The sequence below is a fragment of the Monodelphis domestica genome, chromosome 1 (genome assembly GCF_027887165.1).
Source record: "Monodelphis domestica isolate mMonDom1 chromosome 1, mMonDom1.pri, whole genome shotgun sequence".
NCBI classification, from domain to species: Eukaryota; Metazoa; Chordata; class Mammalia; order Didelphimorphia; family Didelphidae; genus Monodelphis; species Monodelphis domestica.
The window spans coordinates 521537434-521564743 of NC_077227.1; the positions used below are offsets into that span (position 1 = coordinate 521537434).

The 27310-nt window shown below is 37.6% G+C and overlaps 1 protein-coding gene across 1 annotated transcript in view; it reads left to right on the forward strand.

Moving 5' to 3' along the window:
• The window catches only part of LCLAT1 (lysocardiolipin acyltransferase 1), a 291808-nt gene extending 276881 nt beyond the window's left edge, over positions 1-14927 (forward strand). The window contains exons 6-8 of the mRNA XM_056813230.1: positions 11493-11613; positions 14636-14686; positions 14789-14927. Coding sequence (XP_056669208.1) covers positions 11493-11613; positions 14636-14686; positions 14789-14912 — 296 coding nt within the window. The 3' untranslated portion in view covers positions 14913-14927. The remainder of the gene's footprint in view (positions 1-11492; positions 11614-14635; positions 14687-14788) is intronic.
• The last annotated feature ends 12383 nt before the right edge of the window (positions 14928-27310 follow it).

Here is a 27310-nt window from a genome sequence, read left to right on the forward strand (position 1 = left end):
TACTAGGACCTGGGTGCTATTATTATCCTCATTTTGCTAAAGAGAATACTAAGGTAGACAAAAGATGAATGACTTGCCCAGGAACATACAGATACGATAAGGGTTTAAATTTAGACTTTCCTGAGTTCAAGTCTGGCACTCTATCCATGGTTCCATCTCCCTAAGCCTCAGTTTCCTCACTTATAAAATGGGGAAGTTGGGCTAGATAGCTTCTGAGGTCCCTCCTATACTTAAGTCTAAGATTTTGTGTGTGTGTGTGTGTATGTGTCTTCTTTCTTTTTTTTTAACATTATTTTATTTGGTCATTTCCGAACATTATTCATTGGAGACAAAGATTATTTTCTTCCGCCCCGCCCCATCCCATAGTCGATGAGCGATTCCACTGGGTATCACATGTGTTCTTGATTTGAACCCATTTCCATGTTGTTGATATTTGCATTATAGTGTTCATTTAGAGTCTCTCCCCAGACATGTCCCCTCCACCCCTGCAGTCAAGCAGTTGCTTTTTCTTGGTGTTTTTACTCCCACAGTTTGTCCTCTGTTTGTGGATAGTGTTTTTTCTCCTAGATTCCTGCAGATTGTTCAAAGTCAATTACATTCGATTGTACCACAGTGTATCAGTCTCTGTGTACAATGTTTTCCTGGTTCTGCTCCTTTTGCTCTGCATCACTTCTTGGAGGTTGTTCCAGTCTCCATGGAATTCCTCCACTTTATTCCTTTTAGCACAATAGTATTCCATCACCAACATATACCACAATTTGTTCAGTCATTCCCCTGTTGAAGGGCATCCCCTCATTTTCCAATTTTTGGCCACCACAAAGAGTGCAGCTATGAATATTCTTGTACAAGTCTTTTTACTTATTATCTCTTTGGGGTACAAACACAGCAGTGCTATGGCTGGATCAAAGGGCAGACAGTCTTTTGTCGCCCTTTGGGCATAGTTTCAAATTGCCCTCCAGAATGGTCGGATCAGTTCACAACCCCACCAGCACTGAATTAATGTCCCTACTTTGCCTCATCCCCTCCAGCATTCATTACTTTCCTTTGTTGTCATGTTAGCCAATCTGCTGGGTGTGAGGTGATACCTCAGAGTTGTTTTGATTTGAATCTCTCTGATTATAAGAGATTTAGAACACTTTTTAATGTGCCTATTAATAGTTTTGATTTCTTTATCTGAAAACTTCCAATTCATGTCCCTTGCCCATTTATCAATTGGAGAATGGCTTGATTTTTGGTACAATTGATTAGCTCTTTGTAAATTTGAGTAATTAAACCTTTGTCAGCAGTTTTTATGCAGATTGTTTCCCAATTTTTTGCTTCCCTTCTGATTTTGGTTACATTGGTTTTGTTTGTACAAAAACTTTTTAATTGGATGTAATCAAAATTATTTATTTTACATTTTGTGGCTCTTTCTAAGTCTTGCTTGGTTTTAAAATCTTTCCCTTCCCAAAGGTCTGACATGTATACTATTCTGTGTTTGCCTAATTTACTTATAGATTCCTTCTTTATGTTCAAGTCATTCACCCATTTTGAATTTATCTTGGTGTAGGGTGTGAGGTGTGTAAACCTCAAAATTTCTTAGACTTATAAATGTTGGAAATTTCACCATTGGGAAATTTCATACTTGAAAAATTTCCTATTGATAGTGGGTCTTGACTATTGGAATGTGAACCCCATTGGCATGGGAGGTTCCTTCTCTTTCCTTCTTAAGATTACTTTAGGACAGAAACCTTTTGCTGAACAATGGAAAGGACTTTGACCTATGCTTAAGCATAGAACAGGAATTTCTTTGAGTCATGATTGATTTTAGAATTGATACAATGGAGATACTTGGAATCAATCTCCACCCTATTCAGTCCTAACAGGATTGAGTAAGGGCTGCAGCCTAGATCAAAATTTAATTATTCCAATCTCTACCCTACTCAGGTTAACAGGATTTAGAAAGGGCTGTAGCAAAGGATCAAAGATTTAATTATTTGAAAATATGACCTTCAACAGACATGTGCAAAGCCAGAAGACCTCTGGGCGGTCCTGGGTTAAGCTAGAGCCTCCATTGGCACAGGGAAATTGATGGACAGGTGATTGGTAGATGTGAGGACTGAGGGGAGGGAACTTGGATGGCTTCCTTAAGGATAGGGGGGTCTGAAGACTAGGAGGGGGTTGAGGAGTTTGGTGGAGTGGTTGAAGTGTGCTCTGAGAAGCTTGCTCTGAAGGAAGCTGAAGGTGGGGGCCTCTGAGACTGTTTCTCCATTTTGGTCACGTGAGTAATAGGGACTGATCTCTTTTCTTTGCCCCAGCTATCTAAGGGCTTGGGCCTTTTGGCCCAGCCTAAACAGAAGGGGTATTTAAGCCCTATTCCCTTCTCTCCCTTTCTCTCTCTCTCTATCTCTAATTCCTTTCTTCCTCCTATTGTAATTAAACTCCATAAAAGATTTACTGCTGACTTGAGTTTTCATTTAGGAATTACATAGCTGAATTCCTTGGCGACCTTAAATTAATATATATCAGTCTTTTAAAGTGATTTCCTTGTCACAGGTGTTGATCCAAACCTAATCTCTCCCACACTGTCTTCCAATTTCCCAGCAGTTTTTATCAAATAGTGGATTTTTGTCCCAAAAGCTGGGATCTTTGGGTTTATCATATGTCTTGCTGAGGGCATTTACCCCAAGTCTATTCCACTGATCCTCCTTTCTGTCTCTTAGCCAGTACCAAATTGTTTTGATGACCACTGCTTTATAATATAGTCTGAGATCTGGGACTGCAAGGCTCCCTTCTTTTTTATTTTTTTCATTATTTCCCTGGATATCATTGATCCTTTGTTCTTCAAAATGAACTTTGTTATGTTTTTTTCTAAATCAGTAAAGAATTTTTTTTGGAAGTTCAATGGGTTTGGCACTAAATAGATAAATAAGTTTGGGTAGGATGTACATTTTTATTATATTGGCTCATCCTATCCATGAGCAGTTAATGTTTTTCCAATTGCTCAAGTCTAGTTTTAGTTGTGTGGAGAGTGTTTTGTAGTTGTGTTCATATAGTTCCTGTGTTTGTCTCGGCAGATAGATTCCTAAGTATTTTATTTTGTCTAAGGTGATTTTGAATGGGATTTCTCTTTCTAGTTCTTGCTGCTGAGCTGTGTTGGAAATATATAGAAATGCTGATGACTTATGTGAGTTTATTTTGTATCCTGCAACTTTGCTAAAGTTGTTGATTATTTCAATTAGCTTTTTGGTTGAATCTCTAGGATTCTTTAAGTAGACCATCATGTCATCCGCAAAGGGCGATGACTTGGTCTCCTCCTTGCCTATTTTAATGCCTTCAATTTCTTTTTCTTCTCTAATTGCTACTGCTGGTGTTTCTAGTACAATGTCAAATAATAGAGGTAGTAATGGGCATCCTTGTTTCACTCCTGATCTCATTGGGAATGCATCTAGTTTATCCCCATTGCAGATGATATTAGCTGATGGTTTTAGATATATACTGTATTTTTATTTTTAGGAACAACCCTTCTATTCCTATGCTTTCTAGTATTTTCAACAGGAATGGGTGTTGTATTTTATCAAAGGCTTTTTCTGCATCTATTGAAATAATCATGTGATTTTTGTTGGTTTGCTTGTTGATATGGTCAATTATGTGGATGGTTTTCCTAATATTGAACCAGCCCTGCATCCCTTGTATAAATCCTACTTGATCGTGGTGGATGACCCTTCAGATCACTTGCTGGAGTCTTTTTGCTAGTATCCTATTTAAGCTTTTTGCATCGATATTCATTAGGGAGATTGGTCTATAATTTTTTTCTCTGTTTTTGACCTGCCTGGCTTTGGAATCAGTACCATGTTTGTGTCATGAAAGGAATTTGGTAGAACTCCCTCTTTGCTTATTATGTCAAAAAGTTTGTATAGTATTGGGATTAGCTGTTCTTTGAACGTTTGATAGAATTCACTTGTGAATCCATCAGGCCCTGGGTATTTTTTCTTAGGGAGTTTTTGATGGCCTGTTGGATTTTATTTTCTGATATGGGATTATTTAAGAATTCTATTTCTTCTTCTGTTAGTCTAGGCAGTTTATATTTTTGTAAATATTCATCCACATTGCTTAGATTGGTGTATTTATTGCCATATAATTGGGCAAATTAGTTTTTAATGATTGCCTTAATTTCCTCTTCATTGGGGGTGATGTTCCCCTTTTCATCTTTGATGCTGTTAATTTGCTTTTCTTCTATCCTTTTTTAAATTAGATTGACCAATACTTTGTCTATTTTGTTTGCTTTTTCAAAGTACCCGTTTCTAGTCTTATTTATTAGTTCAATAGTTCTATCACTTTTGATTTTATTAATTTCTCCCTTAATTTTTAGGATCTCTAGTTTGGTTTTTTTTCTGGGGGGGTTTAATTGGTTCACTTTCAAGTTTTTAAATTTGCATTTCCAATTCATTGATCTCTGCCCTCCCTAGTTTGTTAATATATGCACTCAGGGATATGAATTTTCTTCTGATTACTGCTTTGGCTGCATCCCAAATGGTTTGAAAGGATGTCTCACCATTGTCATTTTCCTCAATGAAATTATTAATTGTTTCTATGATTTCTTCTTTAATTAACCAATTTTGGAGGATCATATTATTTAATTTCCAATTAATTTTTGATTTGGTTCTCCATGTACCATCACTGATCATTATTTTTATTGCCTTATGATCTGAAAAGGCTGCATTTATTATTTCTTCTTTTCTGCATTTGTATGTCATGTTTCTGTGACCTAGTGTATGGTCAATCTTTGTGAATGTGCCATGCGGTGCTGAGAAGAAGGTGTATTCCTTTTTGTCCCTATTTATTTTTCTCCCTATGCTTATTAACTCTAATTTTTCTAAGATTTCATTTATTTCTTTTACCTCTTTCTTATCTATTTTTTGATTTGATTTATCTAAATTTGATAGTGGTCGGTTCAAATCTCCCTCTAATATGGTTTTACTATCTATTTCCTCCTTCAATTCTCCTAGTTTCTCCATTAGAAATTTGGGTGCTATACTATTTGGTGCATACATGTTGATTAGTGATATTTCCTCATTATCTATAGTCCCTTTTAACAAAATATAATTACCTTCCCTATCCCTTTTAATCAGGTCTATTTTTGCTTTGGCTTTGTCAGATATTATGATTGCAACTCCTGCCTTCTTTCTATCAGTTGAGGCCCAGAAGGTCTTACTCCATCCTTTAATTCTGACCTTGTGAGTGTCTACCCACCTCATGTTTGTTTCTTGAAGACAACATATGGTAGGGTTTTGGATTCTAATCCATTCTGCTATTCATCTACGTTTTATGGGTGAGTTCATCCCATTCACATTCAACGTTATGATTGTCACTTGTGGACTCCCTGGCATTTTGATATCCTCCCCTAATTCTGACCTTTCTTCTTTAGCTATAACCTTTTAAGCCAGTGATTTACTTTAAATTAGTCCCCCTAGTTCCCTCCCTTGATATGTTTCCCTTTCTCTTCCCTCCCTTTTTGTTCGTTCTTTCTCCCCCCTCTCCTTCCCTCCGTTTTTGTGTTCCCTCACCCCCTAACCTCCTTGGTTTTCCCTTCTCCCTTACTCTGTTGGATAAGATAAAATACAAGATCCCAATGTATCTGGATGCTCTTTCCTCTCAGAGTTGATTTCACTGAGAGTAAGGTTTAAGTAAAAACTCTCTTCCTCTCCTTCTTATAGGAGAATTCTTCCCTTTTTTTTTTCCCCAAATCTTTGTGTGAGACAGATTATGCTATTTAGTTTTTTTTCTATTTCTTGGAGTATATCTTAGTACCATCAACAATTCCCCCCTCCACTTTTCTTTCTATTTCCCCCCCTTTCTCCATATCATCATGATGCCCCAAACTTTCCCTATGCGGGATTCTTCTTACTACTCTAATGATGCATACAATTTTTGAGAGTTACAAATTATATTTTCCCCACATATTAATACATATAATTTGATATAAATGTAGACCTTATAGAAGAGAGTTTGAATAAAAGACAACATTTTTCTCCTTTTCCCTTTCTTTCATATTTCCCTTTTCATGTTTCTCTTGCTCTTTGTGTTTGGATATCAAACTTTCCACAGAGCTCTGGTCTTTTCTTTACAAACACTTGGAAATCTTGTATTTTGTTGAATTCCCATACTTTCCCCTGGAAGTATATAGTCAGTTTTGATGGTTAGCTGATTCTTGGTTGAAGACCCAGCTCTCTTGCATTTCTGAATATCATGTTCCATGCCTTACGGTCATTCAGAGTGGAGATTGCTAGGTCCTGTGTGACCCTGATTGGTGTTCCTTTATATCTAAATTGTCTTTTTATGGATTTTTGTAAGATTTTTTCTTTTGCTTGGAAGCTTTGGAATTTGGCAATTACATTCCTGGGAGTTTTCTTTTGGGGATTTAGTGTAGAGAGTTTTCTGTGGACTCTTTCAATGCATATTTTGTCCCCTTGTTCTAGAATCTCTGGGCAGTTTTCTTTGATGATATCATGTATTATGATATCAAGATTGCTGTTTATTTCTGGCTTCTCTGGTAGACCAATGATTCTCAGATTGTCTCTCCTTCCTCTGTTTTCCAGGTCTGTCACCTTGTCAGTGTGATATTTTATGTTATCTTCTAATTCTTTAGTCTTTTGACTTTGCTTTATTAATTCTTGCTCTTTTGCAAGATCATTGTCTTCCAGTTGCCTGATTCTGACCTTTAAAGACTGGTTTTCCTTTTCAGTTTGGTCTGACCTGTTTTTTGAAGCTTTGAGCTGTTTCTGCATTTGCATATTTTGGTCTCTCAGATTGCTGAGTTCCTTTTGCATTGTTTCCAATTTTTTTCTGCCAGAAGGCTTCCATCTTTTTGATAATTTCAGATTTGAATTCTTCAAGAGTTTGTGGAGAATTTACATTTCCTTTGGAATGTTTTGGAGCATTTGTTTGTGTTTCCTCTTCTATCTCCTCTCTTTTTTTTTTTTTTTGCTCCATAAAATGTTTCCAAAGTCACCCCCTTCTTCTTGCTTTTCTTGGTGTTTGGAGGCTTTTGCACTTCTGTACTGTTTGCCATCTCTATGGTTTTTCTTCCCCTTTCCAGTCAGAAATTTGAGTGAGGAGGACTGGCTCTTAGTGTATCTGTCTGATGGTCTGAGGCTTTAGCCCCAAGCAAATTGTTCGTTCTCCTCAGCTGCGCTGTCTTCCTGGGGAAGCCCAGGGTCTGCCCTCCCCTGCCTCCCAGCATTTTGGGTGTTACTGCTCTCAGTTCCCTCCAGTTGCTTCTCTGCTGCCTTACTTCCATGCTCCGAGCCTGGCACAGCACTGTCTGCAAGGTACCTCAGTGCATTTGCAGAACCTGAGGTTCCTGTCCTTTCAGAGGGTTCTACACTCTAAGGGGGGAGGGGTACTGGCCTCCTTGAGCTTTGAGGGCTCCTGATGGAATTAGGTTCAATTGGGTTGGTCTGGATGTGCCCCAAGGCAAAAACCTCTGGTGAGACTCTGATGGAAGGACCCAGCCAGGGAGCTACAGGCTCCCCCCGTCTCTCTCAGGCTGCTTCCCTTCTGTCTGTGTTGGATGCCCAGAGACTGGCCCAGGTTGCTTTCAAGGTATGCCCTTCAAACCAGCACTTTTGTAGGTCCTGAGGTTCCAGCTGCTGCTGCGGGCTCAGTGCTCTTGGTTGGGGCGGGAGGGGTCCTGGGACCTTCCTTCTGCCTTCCCCTTAGACCCGAGTGATCTAGGATTCTGGCTTTTGGGGGGCGTACCTTTTGATTTGAGTGCAGTAGGAGGGTTCCCCAGCTCTGTCCTGTTGTTAAGTTTGAATTTCAGTCCCCTAGGAGCATTCAGTTTGTGATCAGTAAGGAAGGGTTTTCAGAGGTCTGAACTTTTGCTGCTTCTAAGCCGCCATCTTGACTGGAAGTCCCTAAATCTAAGATTTTAAAGAAGGATATGGATAAAATGGAGAGAGTATCCAGAGGAGGATGACCAATATGGTGAAAGATCATAGGATTCTAGACCTGAAGTAGTCAACAGATCTCAGAGGTCATCTGTACCAATGATATCTTTATAAAGATAAGGAAAATGGGTTCTAGAGAGGTGGTGTGACTTGCCTAAGATTACATAGGTAGGCTCTGAGGATATGTCATATCAGGATCAGGTTACAAAAACTTGGAATATTTAGTCAGAAGTAGATAAGATTTAGAAAGGTTTGGATGGCTGACTTTTGAAGTATTTAAAGGGCTATGGGTTATGATCCTCATAAAGAGGATTAGATGTATTCTGCTTGTCCTCAAAGGTCAGAACAATGGGTGGAAGTTGAACATGCAAAAATTTAGGCTTAACATGGGACAAAAGCATCCCAAATACTTCCCAACAGTTTTGTTGTGTAGTTGTTTTTCAGTCATGCAAACTCTTATTCCCCTATTTGGGATTTTCTTGGCAAAGATACTGGAGTGATTCACATTTCCTTCTCATTTTACAGATGATAACACTGAGGCAAATGGGGTAAGTGACTTACCCAGGGTCACTTAGCTAGTAAGTGTCTGAATCAAGATTTGAACTCAGGTCTTCCTTACTCCAACCCTGGGGCTCTATCCATTGTACTATCTAGCTTCTCTAGAACATCTAGCTGCCGTAGTCCTAACACTTAGGGCCATCCAAAATTGGAATTGGGAGGTAATGAATTTCTCTTTACTGGAGGTCTACAAATATATGTCAGGTATGTTATAGAGGGGATTTTTGTTTAGGTAGAAATAGGATTACACAGTGCCTTTCAATTCTGAAATTCCCTATTTCTATGAATCCCTCCTCTCATTTTCCCCCCTTCACTTTTTCCATTCTTCTCCCTTTTCTCCTTTCTTCATCCCTTCCTTCTATTTTGTCCTCCTCTCCACCCGTAGCCTTCTTACCAACACTCAGAAAAGGCTCACTGTGCACTCAGCCAGTTAATGTTTCTGACCAATATTACCTCTGACCCATAAAAAATTGCCTTCATTGTCACTCCTGCCAGTGAAACATGAGCTGGTGCTGTTTGGCCAGATGCCAGGAGGGACAGTCAGTGAACAGATTCTACCAATTTCCCAGCTTGACAAACAAGGAATCAATTTTGCTCTTTGCAGAGCAATTGAAATGTCTTCATCCATTAACCAAAATCTATGACTCTGTATTTGATTTCCATTTCAGGCTCCAGCTATTGATAATCACCCAATAGTGAGTCATTTAGCAAAAATGAGTTAACCTAAAATCTATTACCAGTCCTTTTGCCTACCCCTTCCCACTCACAGAGGGAACAAAGGAATTCACTGAATCTACTAAATATACTGATTGTATATTTAGAAGGGACCTTAGTATATCTGAATGTAACCCTATAGACCATCTAGTCAAATTCCTTCATTTTTACAGTTGAGGAAACTGAGTCTTAGAGACATAATTGCCTTTATCAAGGTCATGTAGTGGGAGGTTTGGAATTTGAACTCAAGCTCTTGGACTCCATTTTCCCACTGCACTCTGCTGATATCTTTTTCTTACTTGGGAAGCTCCCACTAGAGGTATGTCTCTCCTTGCTCTTTGGTTTCTCTGGTCAGGAGGCAAGGAGAAATGCAGAGTTAATTACCATGCTCTAGGCACAAGGAAAACCAGCACCTTCCTTCTTACAGATATTTTGGCTATTGTGGTTTGAGCCCCTCAGTCTGAGTGCTAACACCCAAGAGGAAAATCTTACTCCACATTCCATTTATTTGTTGGATTGTTATTAACCATTCCTTCCACAATCTCTCAGACAGAGCTGTGCTTGGGTATCCACTAGATGTCAATGTTTCTCCATTCATCATGCAGGATCCAGCTACTGTATTTAACTTGTTTGATAAAGTAATCCATCCTAGTTTTTCTTCAAAAAAGGGCTATTGTCCATCAGGAGATAATGGGGTTGGCTAAAGTTCAGTGTTTGGAGTCAACCAAAATATAAGAATATAATTTCTTTTCCCACCTTCATTGAGATGTAAACCAATTCAATGGGGGAGAAAAGTCCCTGCCTTTGAGTGCCTTATATTTTTCTAGAGTAGGAAATTAATTTTCTTGTATGTTCTCACCATAAATGAGGATTTTCTGGTCTAGGGAAGAATTAGATTACTTTCTTTGTGTTTGAACTTCCAGTAAATGTAGTCCATAAGCGTAGATGGGCTAGAGACAGCTTAAACCAGCATTGTTAAAATTTCAGTGTAAGCATTCATACCTTGGAAATGGGCAAACCTACAAATCACGGATTGATTTATTGTTTTGTTGATTGTCTAGACTTAAGAAAAATGCTGGAGAAAATGTTAATAATACAGATTAAACTTCAAAATAAGCCTTGAGTACATCTTGTTCTCCACCCCTACCCTCAGAGAGCTATTTATCAGTATATACTTGAGCATAAGCCAATCTTCTCAACTATTGCTACTCATCATTAGGCCTCTCAAACAAATCAGAGAATTTCAAAGCTGGAAACAACCATTTTTAGGGACCTATCTAATTCAATCTGCTCTAGTACATTCAAAATCACTAATTCCCATTGACTCCTTCCTTTATTTTCCATAGGAATGATTCTTCTCTTTCTTTAAGCCCTTACCTGCATCCCACCTCCATCCTTATAAATGACTCCATCTCCTACTTTATCAAGAAGGCAGTGGCTCTCTGATGGCAGGTTCAAGTCCCCTTTTCCTTTTCAAAACTTCTCAGAAGCATTGCCCATCCTTTCCTTCTTTCCTCTGTGACTCTTAAAAACGAATCAGACTGTACTTTAGAAGATTTGATTTAGCTATTTCCCTATTGTAACAATGGAAATACTTGGTCTAACAAGAATCAGGAATGTCTTGGGAACTTTACATTACTCCCACTCTCAATAGGAAATTTTTCAAGTATGAAATTTCCCAATGGTGAAATTTCCAACATTTATAAGTCTAAGAAATTTTAAGGTAATTAAAAAATTAAAAAAAAATTTAAGTTTTACAACCCATAATTAGACATACTTTAGGGGAAGATAAAGTTGCAAACTCCTGATTAGACAATGAAGGTACTTAACTCATACCTTATAGTTAAGCTAGAACCTTAAGCTCGGTCTATTTTTAGATCTAATACAAAAGGGTGTTAAGTACCTATAAAGGTTAAATTAATCACAAAAAGGTCAAGTAACTCACAAAAGGCAAGCTTAACAAAGAAGTGTGAAGTACTCAAAAGATATAATATAACCAGAGAAGGTCAAAACTAAAGAGTGGTCAGAACTAAAGAATGGGCGGTCCTGGAAAAAGCATCTACTGTGATTGGTAGATGTAAAAATTTAGGGGAGGTGACATAAGAGAAAATTCTCTTTAAGAGGAGGCTAAAAGTCAGTTCAGGGTTTAAAATTAGTTTTTCTGCTAGAAGTTATTATATTTTTAGAGGTTTATTAAAGATGAAGAAATAAAGAAAAATACAAAAATAAGAAAGCACATGTCTAGGCCCAGAGAGCCCATTCACAATCCCTCACTCTACATCCTTCCAGGTAGAGCTGCGTGTGCCCAGACCCGGAAGCCAAGAGAGAGACATGTGCTTGAAAGCGCAAGCAGGAAGAGAGCGAGGAGAAAGCGGAGTCCATTTAAAAACCCCTCTCTCCTCAGGCCCAGGTGATGACCTTACCTGAGATTATGGGGAACTCTGGGAGCTACCAAGGACTTCTGGGAATTGAAGTCCGGAGTTCAAATCTCCATTTTTACACAAAGTGGAGGAATGGAACTCAGCTTGGAGAAGGTCTCATGGTGAATGATAAGACTGACTCCCTTTCCCTTAGGCTCAAGGGGGCCACTTTGGCCAAGGAAAAAGCCAGAGCACTTTAAATTAATTCTCGATCTCTCTCTCTCTCTCTCTCTCTCTCTCTCTCTCTCTCTCTCTCTCTCTCTCTCTCTCTCTCTTCCTTAATTCTTTCTCTCTATATTAATTAAAATCACCATAATTTCCAGCTGACTTGGATATTTTTATTATTTGGGAATCTTCCCTGGTAACCAATTATTTAGATTTTTCAAGTCACAAAGATAAAATTTTCTTATACCTCCTGGTTGAAGAAAAAAGATATCAGGTGACCTCCTCAAATCCCATTAACTTTTACAATGGAGACACAGCTTTAAATAAAGCGAATGTCCCCAGGAATGTTGGGCTTCAATATTATGTTTCAAGGGCAGGTCAGGCAGTGGTGCTTGTTTGTTTGTTAGCTTGTTTTTTAAGCTTTGGAAAATTGTATTTAATTAATTAATTTAGAATATTTTCCCATGCTTACAAGATTCTTGTTCTTTCCCTCCCCTTCCTCCCATAGCCAATGAGCAATTCCACTGGGTTTTCCATGTGCCACTGATCAAGACCTATTTCCATATTATTGATATTTGCACTAGGATGATCATTTAGAGTCTACAACCCCAATCATATTCCTATCGACCCACGTGATTAAGCAGTTGTTTTTTCTTCTGTGTTACTATTCCCACAGTTCTTTCTCTGAATGTGGATAGTGTCTTTCTCATAAGTTCCTCTGGATTGTCCTGAGTCATTGCATTGCTGCTAGTAGAGAAGTCCATTACATTCGATTGTGCCACAGTGTATCAGTCTGTGTACAATGTTCTCCTGGTTCAGGCAGTGGTGCTTCTTGAGGGTTACATGGTTGATCTTAGTATACCCATATAGAAAAAGAAATAAACACTATAGGGAAACGAATCCATTTCAGGGCCACAGAGCCTAGATTGTCCACAAGGAAGTGTAGGATTTCTTCTGGAGGATCTGTTTGTGAACACCTGAGAACATTTCCATTTGCCTAGAAATACTTTTTCCCTCCCCCCACCCCTGTGTTTTCTGGCAACACCAAAGCTTATTGTTCTTATTGGGAATCCCATTCTGAACAGAAATGCATTCAAGACTTTCCTATTATTCTTATCAAAAAGGTAAAGAAGTATGGTCTAGAAAACAAATGAATTCAGAACTTGTTGGATGACTATGTTCAGAATAGTCATTAATATCTAGATGTCAACTTGGAAGGTCTCCAATGAAGTGCCCTGGGGCTCAATGCTTTATCCTGCACTGTTCAACACTTGCTAATTTAGATGAAAATATTGAAATCATGCCTAAGATCTGAGACTGTAAACTCAACATACTCCAACAGTGTGATATGGTAGTTAAGAAAGCTAATGTGAATTGAAGACATTTCACAAAGTATTACTCAGTTATAGGGTAGTACTTAGACCTAGGGAAGAGGAGATTAAAAAGTCTGGGAGTTTACTGGGCTAGTGCTATTTGGGTCCCCAGTTCCTGGGATATTGCAATAGACTTCTAACTAATCTCATATTTTCCTTCAGCTTTTTCTCTCCAATGTTTCTTATAGGCCACTGGTAGATAAATGTTTCTGAAGGACTGATCTGTCCATGTAACTCTACTACCCAGAAATCACCAGTAGCTTTGGATTCGTGACCTAATAAAATCCAAAGTTCTAGGGATAGAATTCAAACTCCACGATTGGGTCCCAATTCTCAATTCAGTTTGATTCAGTTCAACAATCATTTAAGTCCTTTATCTCCCATATTTCCCTTCATATACCTTATTTATTCTGTAACCAAACTTTTGTTTCCTGATGGATTATTGGCTCATAATATATAGGAACTTATAGGAATTTATACATATGTACGTATATGTGAGTAGTTAATATAGTGGTATATGAGTTGTTCAAGGAAGACCTGTGGTGTGAAAGTTTGCCAGCTCCTTTTCAGGTCTGTTTGTCTACCTTTCACACAAATCTCACTTGTGGCTTTATGAAACAGTATACTCAGCAGACGGGGCTAAACTAGGCTGAGGGTGAACCAACAAGCCTCAAACTTGTCAGTGAGTTAGGGGGGTGGGGTGACTATCCCAAGCATGTAAAGATTTCCCCTCTTCTACTCCCCCCAGAATGAGTAGATGAGAACAATTTGTTCCAAGGACCAGGGACTCAGAGAGCTTAGTCAGACATGGAAGATGCCAGTCATCCACTGCATCCTGGGCCATAACCAGTTGTCCTGACTTTTGTCTCACCATTTTGATGCCTGGAAGAGAGAGTGAGGCTGATGATCTTGCCAAACTCTGCTTCACTTTAATCCAATTCAAGTACAAGTCATCACCCCATGATGTCACTGGTTCTTTTAAAAAACCAAGGATGAACAACAACAACAACACTAAGGTCATAGATGGAGAGCTAGAAGGGACATTACAGGTCACCCAGGCCAATGCCCTGCATGCCTTTGCTTCTGCCCTTCACTGTCTGAAATGCTTTCTTTTTGCTCCTATTATCTTCAATGGTCAAACTTCTACTGATTCTCAGGCTTCAGCTCATGGAATCTCACTTCATGTCATTATTTTGTCAATTTGACTTAAACAAACCCAGTGCCTAGAACTGTACTCATCTACAAGTGGAAAATATGGAGGTTATATAATAATAATGAGTGAATATTTATATAACATTTTAAGATCTGTAAAGTATTTTACAAACATGGTCTTACTTTATCCTGAAAGGTAGGATATTTTTAATATCCCCATTTACAGAGGAGAAATTTGGGGTAGTCAGAAGTGCCTTTCTGATAGTCACCCAGATCCTCAGTGTCTGAATCTGGATTTGAACTCAGGTCTCTGTGATTCCAGGTCCAGCACTCTGTCCACTATGCCATGCTACCCAGATGCCTCTAAGATAAGGTAGGAGACCTTTCCCTATTCCTTCCATATTCATAAAGGGGAAGGAGGGTTTCTGCCTTGATAGTAACATTTTAATAAAGTTTTCTTTGCCCTTCTTTCCAGGAGGGAGAACTGGCTGGATAAGCCTATAGCACAGAGGTTTGCAAAAGGAACACTGGGGAATGGACATAAAGGTATATACAGCTGTGTGTATCCAAGCTGTGGTCCTCTTCTGAGCTCTAGGTAAATGAGGGCAATAACCTGTACAGCCCCAAGTATCAAAGGCAGCGAGGCAGTCTTGGATCTAATTGGAGGGGTACCGGGGTGCATCATTGGGCAACAGGGCTCGATCCTGGAAAGACCAGGTCAGAGATTCTCCTTGAGGTCTTTGGGGACTTCACTAAGCCTGGGAGCAGCACTGTTCTCCATTTCCTAGCCAGGGATAGTTTCATTCGTTAATACATTGACAAAAGCATGAGGCCAGGCTATAAAGACTGCCAAGCAGAATTTCCCATTCTATGGCTATCCATCTCCAATAGAGTGATCACTGCTGTCTGGTCCAGTTCTGCCGCTGTTCTCCTTATTGACCTATTTGTTCGGGATATTAAGCACCTTTGACTCGGCTGGGGGATGGTTAATCAACCGACTTGTCACAGTGATGGATTTTTCTCATATTATTGCTTAATGAGCTTATTTAGAGACATAAATCAACCAGGACATCAGTTATTGGAGGTCTGTAGATGATAGGAGAGGTAAAATTAGCATGCAATCTACAGGCTTCTTGGGCCAGAGTGCTGAGGTCAGTAAATTCTGGCCTTGGGGAGCAGATTATCACTCCATTTGGCTGGTTTTTATTACTCTCACTCTTTCTGTCTCTGTCTCTTCCCTCCTCTCCCCAACCCTCAGAGCGATTTCTTTTCTTTTCCACCTCTTTTCCCCAGAGTATCTCCTCCATAGAGTTGTTGTGAGACCCACCTATGAGAACGTGCCAAACATTTCCCAAGCTTTGAAGCACTAAAGATGCAACCACCACCTTCTTCCTCCTCTTTCTCATCTCATTCTTCTCATCTTTTTTTTTCCCCCAAACCCTTACTTTCCATTGGAGAATTCATACTATGTATTGGTTCTGAGGCAGAAGAGTGGTAAGGGTTAGACAGTGGGGTTAAGTAACTCATCCAGGGTCACACAGTTAGTCAGGATCTGAGGCCAGTTTGAACACAAGACTTCCCATTTCTGGCTCTCTACCCATTGAGCAACCTAGTTCCTCTTCTCATCTTTTTTATTTATGGGTTTCAGATGAAAATGGTTCTTGGACAAATTGTTCTTCTGCTAAAGCTCTATAGATGATTGGAAGGGTGAATAAAAGAGTTGTTTGATTTTTTTAAGCCTTTCTGTGTATTGCTTCCAAGGCAGAAGCATGGTCCTAAACACAGTGGTTTCTTCTATTTTTTAAACACTTACTCTCTATCTTAGAATCAGTACTATGTATTGGTTCCAAGGCAGAAGAGTGGTAAGGTCTAGGCAATGTGCCAAGGGTCACACAGTAAGGAAGTGTTTGAGGCCAGATTTGAACCTAGGACTTCCACTCTCTATGTCTGGCTCTCAATCTATGGAGACTTGCCTCCCATAAGTACTTCTTGTAGTTGATTCCTCATTTCATTCTCATTTTATTTGATATAATTTAGGTAGAAATAGCCCCACATATCCTTTTGTTTTTAATATTTTGTGAATTCTTACACAGGTATATGATGCAAACTTACAAATACACAATAGAAGTACAGTATAAGCTCTTCTGTGAGCTTACTGAGAGTATAGGATCATAGATTTAAGGTACAATGGCCTCTTTATTGAACTTACAAGAAAATTGAGACCTAGGCAGATCCCTATTCTTAAACACTTTGAAAAAAATTCTATGTAAATTTATTGAAGCCTTTTTTCAACAAATTATTAATAAAATAAATAAAATAATTTTATAAAACAAAACCCAACAACATATACTTAAATAAACAAGTGATAAATCATGTACTTTCATCTACTTCTTTCCATGGAGGTGGAGAGCATTGTTTGTCATAAGTCCCTAAGAATTATTCTGGATCGTTGTATTGTTGTTAGTAGCAAATTCTATCACATTTGATCATTCCACAATATTACTGTCACTGTGTTCAGTCTTCTCCTGGTTCTGCTTATTTCACTTTGTATCTCTTCATGTAGGTCTTTTCAATTTTTTTCTGAAATCATCCTATTCGTCATTCCTTATAGCTATGGAGGAGAGAATTTGAAAAGCCTGCAACAAGGCTGGAAAAGTAAAGACTCCAGAACTGTCAATCAAGGAGAACATTCTATTTGGAATGGGGATTGGAAAAAAAAAACAGTTAAGAAGAAGGAGTCAAACTGAAATTCTTGGTCTTTTTGCCTTGGAGACAGAAAGGAGAAGGGGTCTCTTGGCTTGGAGACAGAAAGAAAGAAGGACAAAGTCCAGCTCTTTCTGACTTCTCTGCTGTGCTACAGTGACTGAATTTCCAGATCTGTTAACCCGTTATCCCAATCTGAACTGTATAACACCATCCTCCAACCTAGGAATTATTTTAGTGTTTAAGGAAACCTCAAACCCTCTTTCCCTCCATTTTCTTATCTTTACCTTTCTCCATAATAAATCCCTTACTTATCTTAGAGAAGAGAAAAAGGTGATTTATTTGATACACAACTCTGAGTTGATTGAGAGAGACCATCTGAAGAATCAAAGGGAAATAGGAGGGAGGAAGGGAGGAGGGATGAGGAGGGACAAAAAGAGAGGAGGGAGGTAACCAGGGGTTGAAAGGAAAGAGGGAGGAAGGGAGGAGATTAGCAGATTTGCTCTTTAGTTATCATTTATCACTCAAATAATCCTTTCTTACATAGCACAATAATATTCCATCACCATCATATATGACAATTTGTTCAGCCATTCCACAAATGAGGGACATCCCTTTAGTTTCTAATTCTCTACCACCTCAAAAAGAGCAGCTATAAATATTTTTGTACAACTAAGTCCTTTCATATTTATTTTATCTATTTGGAATATAGACCCAAATTGTCCTCCAGAATGGTTGGGTCATTTCATAACTCTACCAGCAATGCATTAATGTTTCAATTTTGCCACATCTCCTCCAGTATTATCACTTTACTGTACTGTCATATCAGCAAAATTGATAGGTGTAAGGTGGCACCTCAGAGTTTTTTAAATTCGTATTTATCTAATCCAGAGTGTTTTAGAATTTTTTCATAAGATAATTGATTGCTTTGATTTCTTCATCTGAACTGTGTCTATTCATATCCTTTGACCATTTATCAATTGAGGAACAACTTGGATTCTTATAAATTTGACTTGTTGTTTATATATTTGAGAAATGAGACCTTTATCAGAGAAACTTGTTTTAAACATTTCAGAGTTCTTTCCCTTATAATCTTGGTTACATTGGTTTTCTTTTGTACAAAACCTTCTAAATTTAATATAATAAGCTCCAGTATCTTTTCCAAGAAAACACCAAATAGGGTCATAGAGTCAGAAAAAAGACTGAGCAACAACAATAATGAGAAAAATGCTGTTACTGGGAATTAGCAGTCATGAATTCAAATTATGATTCAGACACCAGCCATAAGACCTTGGGCAAGTCAGTTTATGGGTATTTCTTCCTTAGTAAAACAGATGATTAATATTTGTATTATCACAGGGTTGTTTGGAGACAAACCCTAAATTGCTATAAAAATAAAAGTTGCATTTTGTTTTTTTAATTTTTTGGTCCATATCTATGACTTTATTTAGTGTAAAGAACTACCAATATAGAATTTCTCTGTCAGTGCGGAGAAGCATCTCTTCTAAAACTTATAATAGTAAGCTATGTGGCATTTAAAATGGTGGTTGCCATAAACTGTAAGAGTTAAAATGGTTGAGGGTGTAAACTGTAGTGAGTAAAATAGTGGAAGATATAAATTGTAGTAGATATAAGATTGGGTGAGTAAATTGTGACCGCAGAAAATACGTTTTCACTACAGTGTCTTGTTTTTAAATCAATATAAGATGGTCTCCAGGGAAATATTCCTAATTATGAATATACCCAAGTCAACAGGGTTTTATAGAGAATTTAATTAATAATACAATGAGGAATTAAAGAAAGAGAGAAAGAGTAGAAAAGGAATAAGTCTGAAGGGCCTTAAGCCAACATGGCCTAGACCTGAGTCTTAATAGAGAGATCAGTCAGTCTTTAATCACTCACCACAAGATCTGCGAAGCAAGGATTCTGGTGACACCAGGCCAGTATCATCTCAGCTGCTTTCACCAGCTCAATCCTCAATCTGAATGTTTCAGAATGTGTTCTCGAGAGAGACCCTTCAAGGCAGCCTTTCCCAGCTGACTGTCTTCTACTCAGATTTCTCATCTCCTTATATAGGGCATTTTCTCCTTTGTCACCTCCCCTAAATTCTTACATCCACCAATCACAGTAGACGTTTTTCAAAGGAAAGATCATTCTTAATTCACATTTTGTTATCACCTTCTTAATTCACATCTTGCTCTCACCTTTTCTGTAGACTAAAACTTCTGAGTAATTCACATCAGGAAAGCTCTGAGTAAGTTTTCACCTCTTTGCTCCTTGTAAGTTCACAAGTTGCCTGACCTTTATAGGTACTTAGCACCCCTTTCTAAAAATAGGCATGGCTTAAGTATGGGTTTAAGTACTTTTTCATTGTTTCAGCAAGGAGTTTTCTCCTCTAAAGCAGTCTTAAGTATGGGTGGAGTAGAGGTCTTCCCATTTCTGATCTAAGTAGAGTTCTCACTTTCCAAATGGGGAATGTCCCAGTAGGGAATTATTCCAATGGAAAATTCCCCAATGGGGAATTTTTTTAACATTCACAAGTCTGAGAAATTTCAAGACTCACAGCTAGCATTTATATATTATTTTAAGGTTGACATTTGGCATGTGTCTCTTTTTATTCATATATCAACCTTGAGAGGAATGTGTGATTATTATTCCCATTTTATAGGTGATGTAACTTAGACAGGCAGAGGTTAAGTGACTTGTCTGAGTTCACATAGCTAGTGTCTAAGGTCAAATTGGAACTCAGGTTTTCTTGACTCTAGATCCAGCACTCCATCTACCTAGATACCAATATGAACATATATAAGTATTTTCAGAATAAATGCAAAATAAATATTAAGTAGTTAGAGAGGAAAAGCACCAGGACTTGGGAATACAATGGATCGGGTATCATTTGCCAGCCTCTTGTGCTAGAAGATGCTGCCCCAGGAGGCCCTGAAATCACAATCCAATCAGCCCCATGTCAACTTGAATCTTAGAATCCCAATTACTGGAGACATGGTGAGCCTCATCAATAAAATAACCTGGAAATGCACATATGGCTGTCAGGACTGATACTCAATGTGGCATTTTATACTCCAAAAGAAATCTGGATGAAAAATTCTGGCAGTGCCTGCCTTACCCAAGGTCATTCAAGATGAGATAGGAATGCAGAAGAAATTTATAACAACTGGAATATGTTTTATATTATCTCTAGGAGAGGGCTTCAGGAACCCAAGGAAATTAATCCCCAGTAACAGTAACTTAAGTGGAAAGTACTATGGATTTGAACCTCATAAGTACTTAAATAAATGCTTTGTCATTCATTCAATTATTCATTCATTCATCAAAGCAGAACAATTAATGGAATTAGCCCTTAAGAGCCACAACTAGAAGTATTTGGACCTATGAAAAATACCAAAAACCTCCCCTGGGTTAAATTGTACAAAAGGAATCCACGATTGGAGGAATGGGATTAGGAAGCTACTCCTTGGAGTATTCTCCACCTCTACCATCTGGTTCCCCCCAGTCAGAGAAAGAAGGGCATTAGGTGGTTTTCATTTAAATTGTTTATGTTTGTGAATTATTAGTTGTTTCTCCACACTTATCCAAGAATCCTGATCAGAAGATTGGGGTGGAGGGAGGAGTTGTAAACTTTACAACAAACTGAACTTTTGGGGGAACATTTGGAAATGGGCTTTAAGTCACTCTCTTCAAGAAGAATTCAGGGTATCATACTTGGTTAGACTATAAGACATGAAAAAACTTAGATTTTGTTTCTTAGGGATGATGCCATGTAGAATCAGAATGAAAACCATCTTGGAAAATCATTGTAATGGGGCATGCCCGATAACTCAGGAAGATCAGGATCTTGATTCTGGGTTCTGTAAATTAATAGGTTTTCCATTGATTAAGAGCCCCTAGAAACCCTCATTGACGATGATTCTACATTACATGGTAAGTGAATGTTGGTCCCAGCAGCCCTTTCTACTGAGATAAAGGATGAAGGGTGAGGGGAGGGCACAGTGTTCACCATTTCACTATTTTTATTGGATTCTCTCTTTCTGAAAACTGGAAGCTGGACGTCTGGGTACAGGGCATCTCCTACAAATTCTATCCAAAATGAGTAAACTGGCTTTTATTGTATGCTTTGTTGACAGTAAAGACTAAGTTTCCCACACATAGATTCTCCACCAAATAGATTAGCAACCAATCTGGTTGGACTCCCAGTTTTAGAGTTCCCTTGAATGCATAGAGGGAAAAATGACTTGTTTGTAGTCACATAGGCAGAGGACAGATTTTTATATACACTTGACAGTAGATGAAGCAGGTTTAAAGAAATTAAGTGATTGTCCTAGGGTCACAAGGCAGCTAAATGTTACATAAGCCCCAAACAACTGCTTTGTTAGCACACCTTTCTAGACATGGTAACTAGAGATAAACTCAGCTGATTCCAAGTGGGGTAAAGAGGGCAAAGATTGACTGGATCTCTCATTCTTATCAGCCTTTAATGCCCCATTTTGGTGCATGAGATGCTTGGGTTCAAGAGCTTTTTGAGGGACATCTTGGACTGACAAGACCTGTGAAAATCCACCCTCCCCAAATCACAATACAACAAGAGGGAAGTAGGTACTCAACAAAACACCATGGGTTACTGTTCCTTGCTATGCCATATCAACTGGCCTTGAGTTATATCTTTTATTTTTTCTTTTCCTCATCTTTCTCCATCTCCTCCACCTCCACCTCCTTCTCCTTCTATTTCTTCTTTTCCTCATCCTCTTCCTTCTCCTTCTCCTCCTCCTCCTTCCACATTTAAACATGGAGAGACACTGGCATGTTTGTAGACAGCAGGTAAAGAGATAGTAGATAAGGACTGAATATAACAGAGTGGTTCTGACAGTGGGAGCAATTTACTGGAGGTAGGAAGGAATGGGATCAAGGTCCTATATATTGAGGTTTGTCTTGGCAAGAAGGGACATCTCTTCATCTTAGACTAGAGGGAGATGGTAATAGAGAAAGGTACTAGAGTGGTAAGAGATGAGAATAAAAGGAAAAGAGAGAGCTTTTAGGAAATAGTCTCAATATCATGTGAAGTACAAAGTGAGGTCCTCAGGTGGGAATGTGGAAGGGGGTAGATCCAGTACTTTTGGGAGGTCTGAAGAGAGATGAGAATGCTTGGAATAGCCATTGTGGAGAGTGGGAACTTTAATTAATTAGGGAGGTGGAGAATGTTCAAATTACAGAAGTGAAGGAAGGCCTCATTGAGACCAGATGATAATAAATTTGTAGTGGGTTTCAGATAAAGGTTTCTTGATTTCTTCCAACTCTTCAGCATCATTCAAAGATGAAAGCATTTCATATCAGGAGTAATCCAGTGTTGGGGCTTGGCAGGGAGTTGGTAGTGTCATTATGGGATATTTAAGGGGAAGAGACAAGAGGTAAACATCTAAATATTTTAAGTTTATTGATGGGGAAATGGGTTAGGAATGAGGGTAACAAAGGAGAAGGAACATTTCATAATATTATCCCCAAATTAATTTCCTTTAATACTATCTTATTGGCTAACTCATCTAAGCTAAATAAGTTAAGTTCCCCTCAAACAGAACCTCACAAACTGAGTCCAGAAATGGGCCAAGATCTCCGAGGTAAAGTCCAAATTAGGTTCAGAAGATATTTGATGATTCTTTCTCTGGTCTTCAATCTAGCTGTCAGCAGCCTGTTCAAGTCTCTTTCTCCTCAAGCTGGTATCTCACAAATGCCAGATATCTTGTAGAAAGGTGGAAATCACAGTTACCTCCAAAATCTTCAGCCAGAAGACTTGTTTCAGCTGGGACCACAACCCCCTTGGAATCTTGACTGAGGCTTTCATGTGATGCTGTGTCACATGCCCATGCCAATCAATTTTGCACTCTTTCTTTGCTTACTACAGTCCCCCCTTTGCACAAAGCCCAAATTATATTGAAAACACTATTTTGGCATTTGTTTACAATCTAAAATATTTACCAAATACCTAAACTAAGATATCTACCCAAAATAACAAACAACCTACACTAAACTAACCTATTCTAGGGAATTTAACAATATTTTGATTCTGATTTTGACTTTTTTATTTTTTCCAAAAGCTCAATTTTTTCCCTCTATTTATTTTTCATTTATGTTTTTAGTTTTTTTCTTTTGATAATTGACTTATACACCCATAACTCAACCACTTTGAATTGATCTGGGTGTGGATGAATACCTTCTTCAGGGGGATTGTATTGTATTTTGATAAAAAAAAATCCAAGGGTTTGAAGAGGAAATGGATCTAATTTTTTTGGTGAGAAACTTTTGTATTCTACATTTTCTTAGCTGACACAGTGTGTCAATGATTATAAGCTATATTTTTGAGTTTTAAAACTCTTATTATTGTTTTTGCTTGCATGTAAAATATACAATTTCAGTTTTATTTTTTCTCTCCTTTTTGTATTTGAAGCACATGTCAACAGTATTGAGATTTTTCTTTAACTTTTTTTGAATTTGCAATAATATAGGTTTAAAATATATTTGCTATAATATGAATGCATTCCTAAGTGATCCCTGGGTTTTTCAACATCCTCTTCAGGAGGGAATATGTTATTATTTTTAATTGCAAAGTTTAAATTCTTTTTGAGAGTAATTTTAGGTAAAGAAACATGCAACCTCTCCAAATCCAAAGAGTGAACTGTTTGGAGAAGGCACTATGAAGATTCCTCCACAGACCACATGCTGCACCAGAAGATCCAGAGGGAACTTTGGGATGTTTTGATTTGAACTGTGTGGGGTTGAATGCATTTGTTTTGTATGTATACTCTTATGCCAAAGGGGACTGTCCCCTAACTGGCTTTTTGTCAATGTGCCTAGCAATTATTGTTCTCTTTTCCTCTTTTCTCAAATTACTATAATTTCAAAGTTGGAATGTTTACAAAGCCCATTGGAGAGACTAGTCTTCCGTGGGTCTCATGGGGGAATATATAATTGAAAATCTGTTACACAAAAAAAGAACTACATATCCCAAGATCCCACTGACTTCCTGTTATTATGTACTTCCTGTAGAGAGAGGAAAAAGGGGGTGATCATTGAGGCTCTCTCTCTCTGATGTAAAATTGGCAATGATGGTGGTGAGTAGGGATGGCTAAAAATGGCTAACCAGCCATGGGCACGTGGTCTTTATTTTGTATCTTCTTTATTACTTGATTTCTAATGATCATTAATAAATCTCTTAAAACATAATATTTTTATTATTAGAGATTTAATTTTTACATAAGAAAAAAGGAAAAGAAATTAAATAATGAACAAGTACAAATGTCAAACAAAAGCAAAACCAAAACAAGCAAATAACATTAAAACAAAAGATGAACATAACTTCCATGCAAACATCAAACTCAAAATACTACTCTCATCAGCTAATACAGAACATTGTACTACTCTTGTACTACATTAACATCTAACTTAGAGAAAATTTTTTGAAGATTACAATAAACACAATATTGCATAAGTTTTACACTGAAAATCAAACCAAACATTAAACTCACTTATGAAAATACATGTAATAATAGATATGTGAGCTATGTATATAATTTACATAAATATATACACATATAGTAATGCATGCAATATATATACATGTATGCTATACATATGCACAGAAATACTCATATACACTTCATATTTACATACATTTACATATATGTCACATATATACACATATAGTATAATACACTTAATTTTAAATCCTATTATACACACTATTTACATATATTTACATATGTATTTACAGTTTTGTTTGATATGTGATATCATCTGTTATTTGTGTTGTATGATGTAGTGCAAGTCAGTATCTAATTTTCTTATCTTATCTACTTAATCCTACCTAATCCCTATCTTAAAAATTCTTGTCTAACTAGATTTCTATACTTAAACTAAATCTAATTATCTAACTATATTTTGTTAATAACTAACTTATCTATAGCTAATTATAACAATGTTAGTACCCTAACTATACATTATTTCACTCATTTAGGTAGTGATTCAGTGTAACCTAACCATGTTTATGTTTTGGGTTTATGTTTTGTGATGTTCTTGCTTTTGCTATGTTATGTTGTTTTACTAGTGTAATGTCAGTGTTACTGTTATGTTAGTGTTATGTTTCTGTTGCATGCAATATATATACTTACTATTACTTCGGATCTTTCCTTCTCATCTCCTCCTGCTTGAAGAATTCTTCTGCAACTCCATAGTAGTAAATATATTTGTGTTTGTGTGTGAATAAGAGCTATGTAATTTTGTACTATAATACATTACCCCAAAGTATTACTTCATTAGTCCATTAATGCTGTAATCCTATTCATTGCAAATTTCCCAAAGTTTTTAAATTTATAAGTTTTCAGTCTTTTAACAATGTCCATTAATTCCTGAATTTTCCTTTTCATTTGCATTATCCTCTTCTATGCTCTTCCAATGGAATGGCCTTCTCCTTACTGATCTTTTTGACTGAAGACTCAATTTGACTGATGATTCTAACTTTCTACAATATCTTCTTCATTTTCTTCTATGATTTGCACATTTTCATTATTAATACCATGTGTTAATTTTATATGTGAGCAACGATACCATGAATCTCTATCCAAAATTTTTACTGAAGATGGAGAAACTAACACAAAAGTGTAAGGACCTAACCAATTTTCTTGTGTTGCTGATGTTTTAGCAAAATTTTTGACATATACAATATCTCTCCTAGTTTGTAATTATGAAGAGAATAATCCGGAGGACCAGTTTGAATTAATACTCCCATAGCATGTAACTCTTTTAGTCTTTGTTGTAAAGCACTTAAGTAAGAAGCAAGTTAACAATCTCCTCATAAGAGATATGTATAGACTGTCTTACAAGTTTTTGCCTGTAGTGGAGCATGTCCAAAGAGCATTTCATAGGATGATATATGTAAATCTGTTCTTGGTCTCATACTGAGGTAAAACAAAGCTATGGGCAGAATATCTGGCCATTTGAGATGAGTTTCAACACAGATCTTCCCCACCATAGTCTTGAGTTCCCTATTTATGAACTCCACCTGGCCTGAACTTTGTGGGTGATAAGGAACATGATATTTTGGTGTTATTCCTAGATTCTCATAGACTCTTTTCAGTATGTCTCAGATGAAATGAGATCCCTTATCAGAGTCTATGGTTAGTGCTACTCCAAATCGAGGTATAATTTTCTTAATCAAAACTTTCACCACAAATTCTCTTCATGCATTTGATGGAAAAGCTTCAGGCCATTTGGTTAATCTTTCAACAATTACCAAGCAAAACTTAAATCTTCCAGCTTTTGGGCATGCTGATGTAATCAATTTGCAGACTCTCAAGTGGACAGTATGCTAAATGTCTACCACCTAAACCTTTCTATCTGAATTCCCTTTAATAGACATCCCAAAATTAAATCTGATGACTTCTGGACTAACACAGCTGCTGCTGCTACACCCCTTATACAAGGAACAGTACCAGAAGCAATTGGATCCAGCTGACAACTATAGTATCCAATTGGTCGATAACTTTGTCCTAAAGTCTGTGTCAGTACACCAGAAGTAATTCCTTTGGTCTCATTCACAAACAATTGAAAAGGTTTAGTATAGTCTGGGATTCCAAGGGCTGATGCAGATGAAATCACTTCCTTGAGCTTACTTAAGGCTTACAGATGTTCAGGTTTGAGTTTCAGAGGTTCCTGTTCTATATTCCTGGTTATATCTTTTAAACATTTAGTAATTTCACTATTCCCAGGTATCCATTACCTACAGAAACAAGTTGTTCCAAGAACAGCTCTGAGTTGCTTCTTGGTCTTAGGTACACTCCGTTTCTGGATATCAGCTATTCTTTTCTGAGTGAATCTTCTGGAACCCTCTGATAACACAAAGCCAAGATATTCAATGTGAGGCAGTACCCACTGTAGAGATTTTATATATAATTCAATCAAAAGAATCTTGCTATCCCTTAAACACACTTTAGCAGATGGTGATGCTAGGAGGATATCATCAACAAAATGTACTATTTTACTCTCCTTGGATGTTATTGTTTTAAAGTCTCTGTTCAAAATTTGTGAGAATTGGCTTGGGGAATCCCTGAATCCCTGTGGAAGATGAGTCCAAGTCCACTAAATTTTTTCCCATGTAAAAGCAGAGATCTTTTGAGAATCTTCGTGAATTGGTATCGAGAAAAACACTGAACATAAATCTACCACAGTGAAATATCTTGCTTGACTTGGGATGGAAAAGATTATAGCAGCTGGGCTTGGTACTATAGGATGT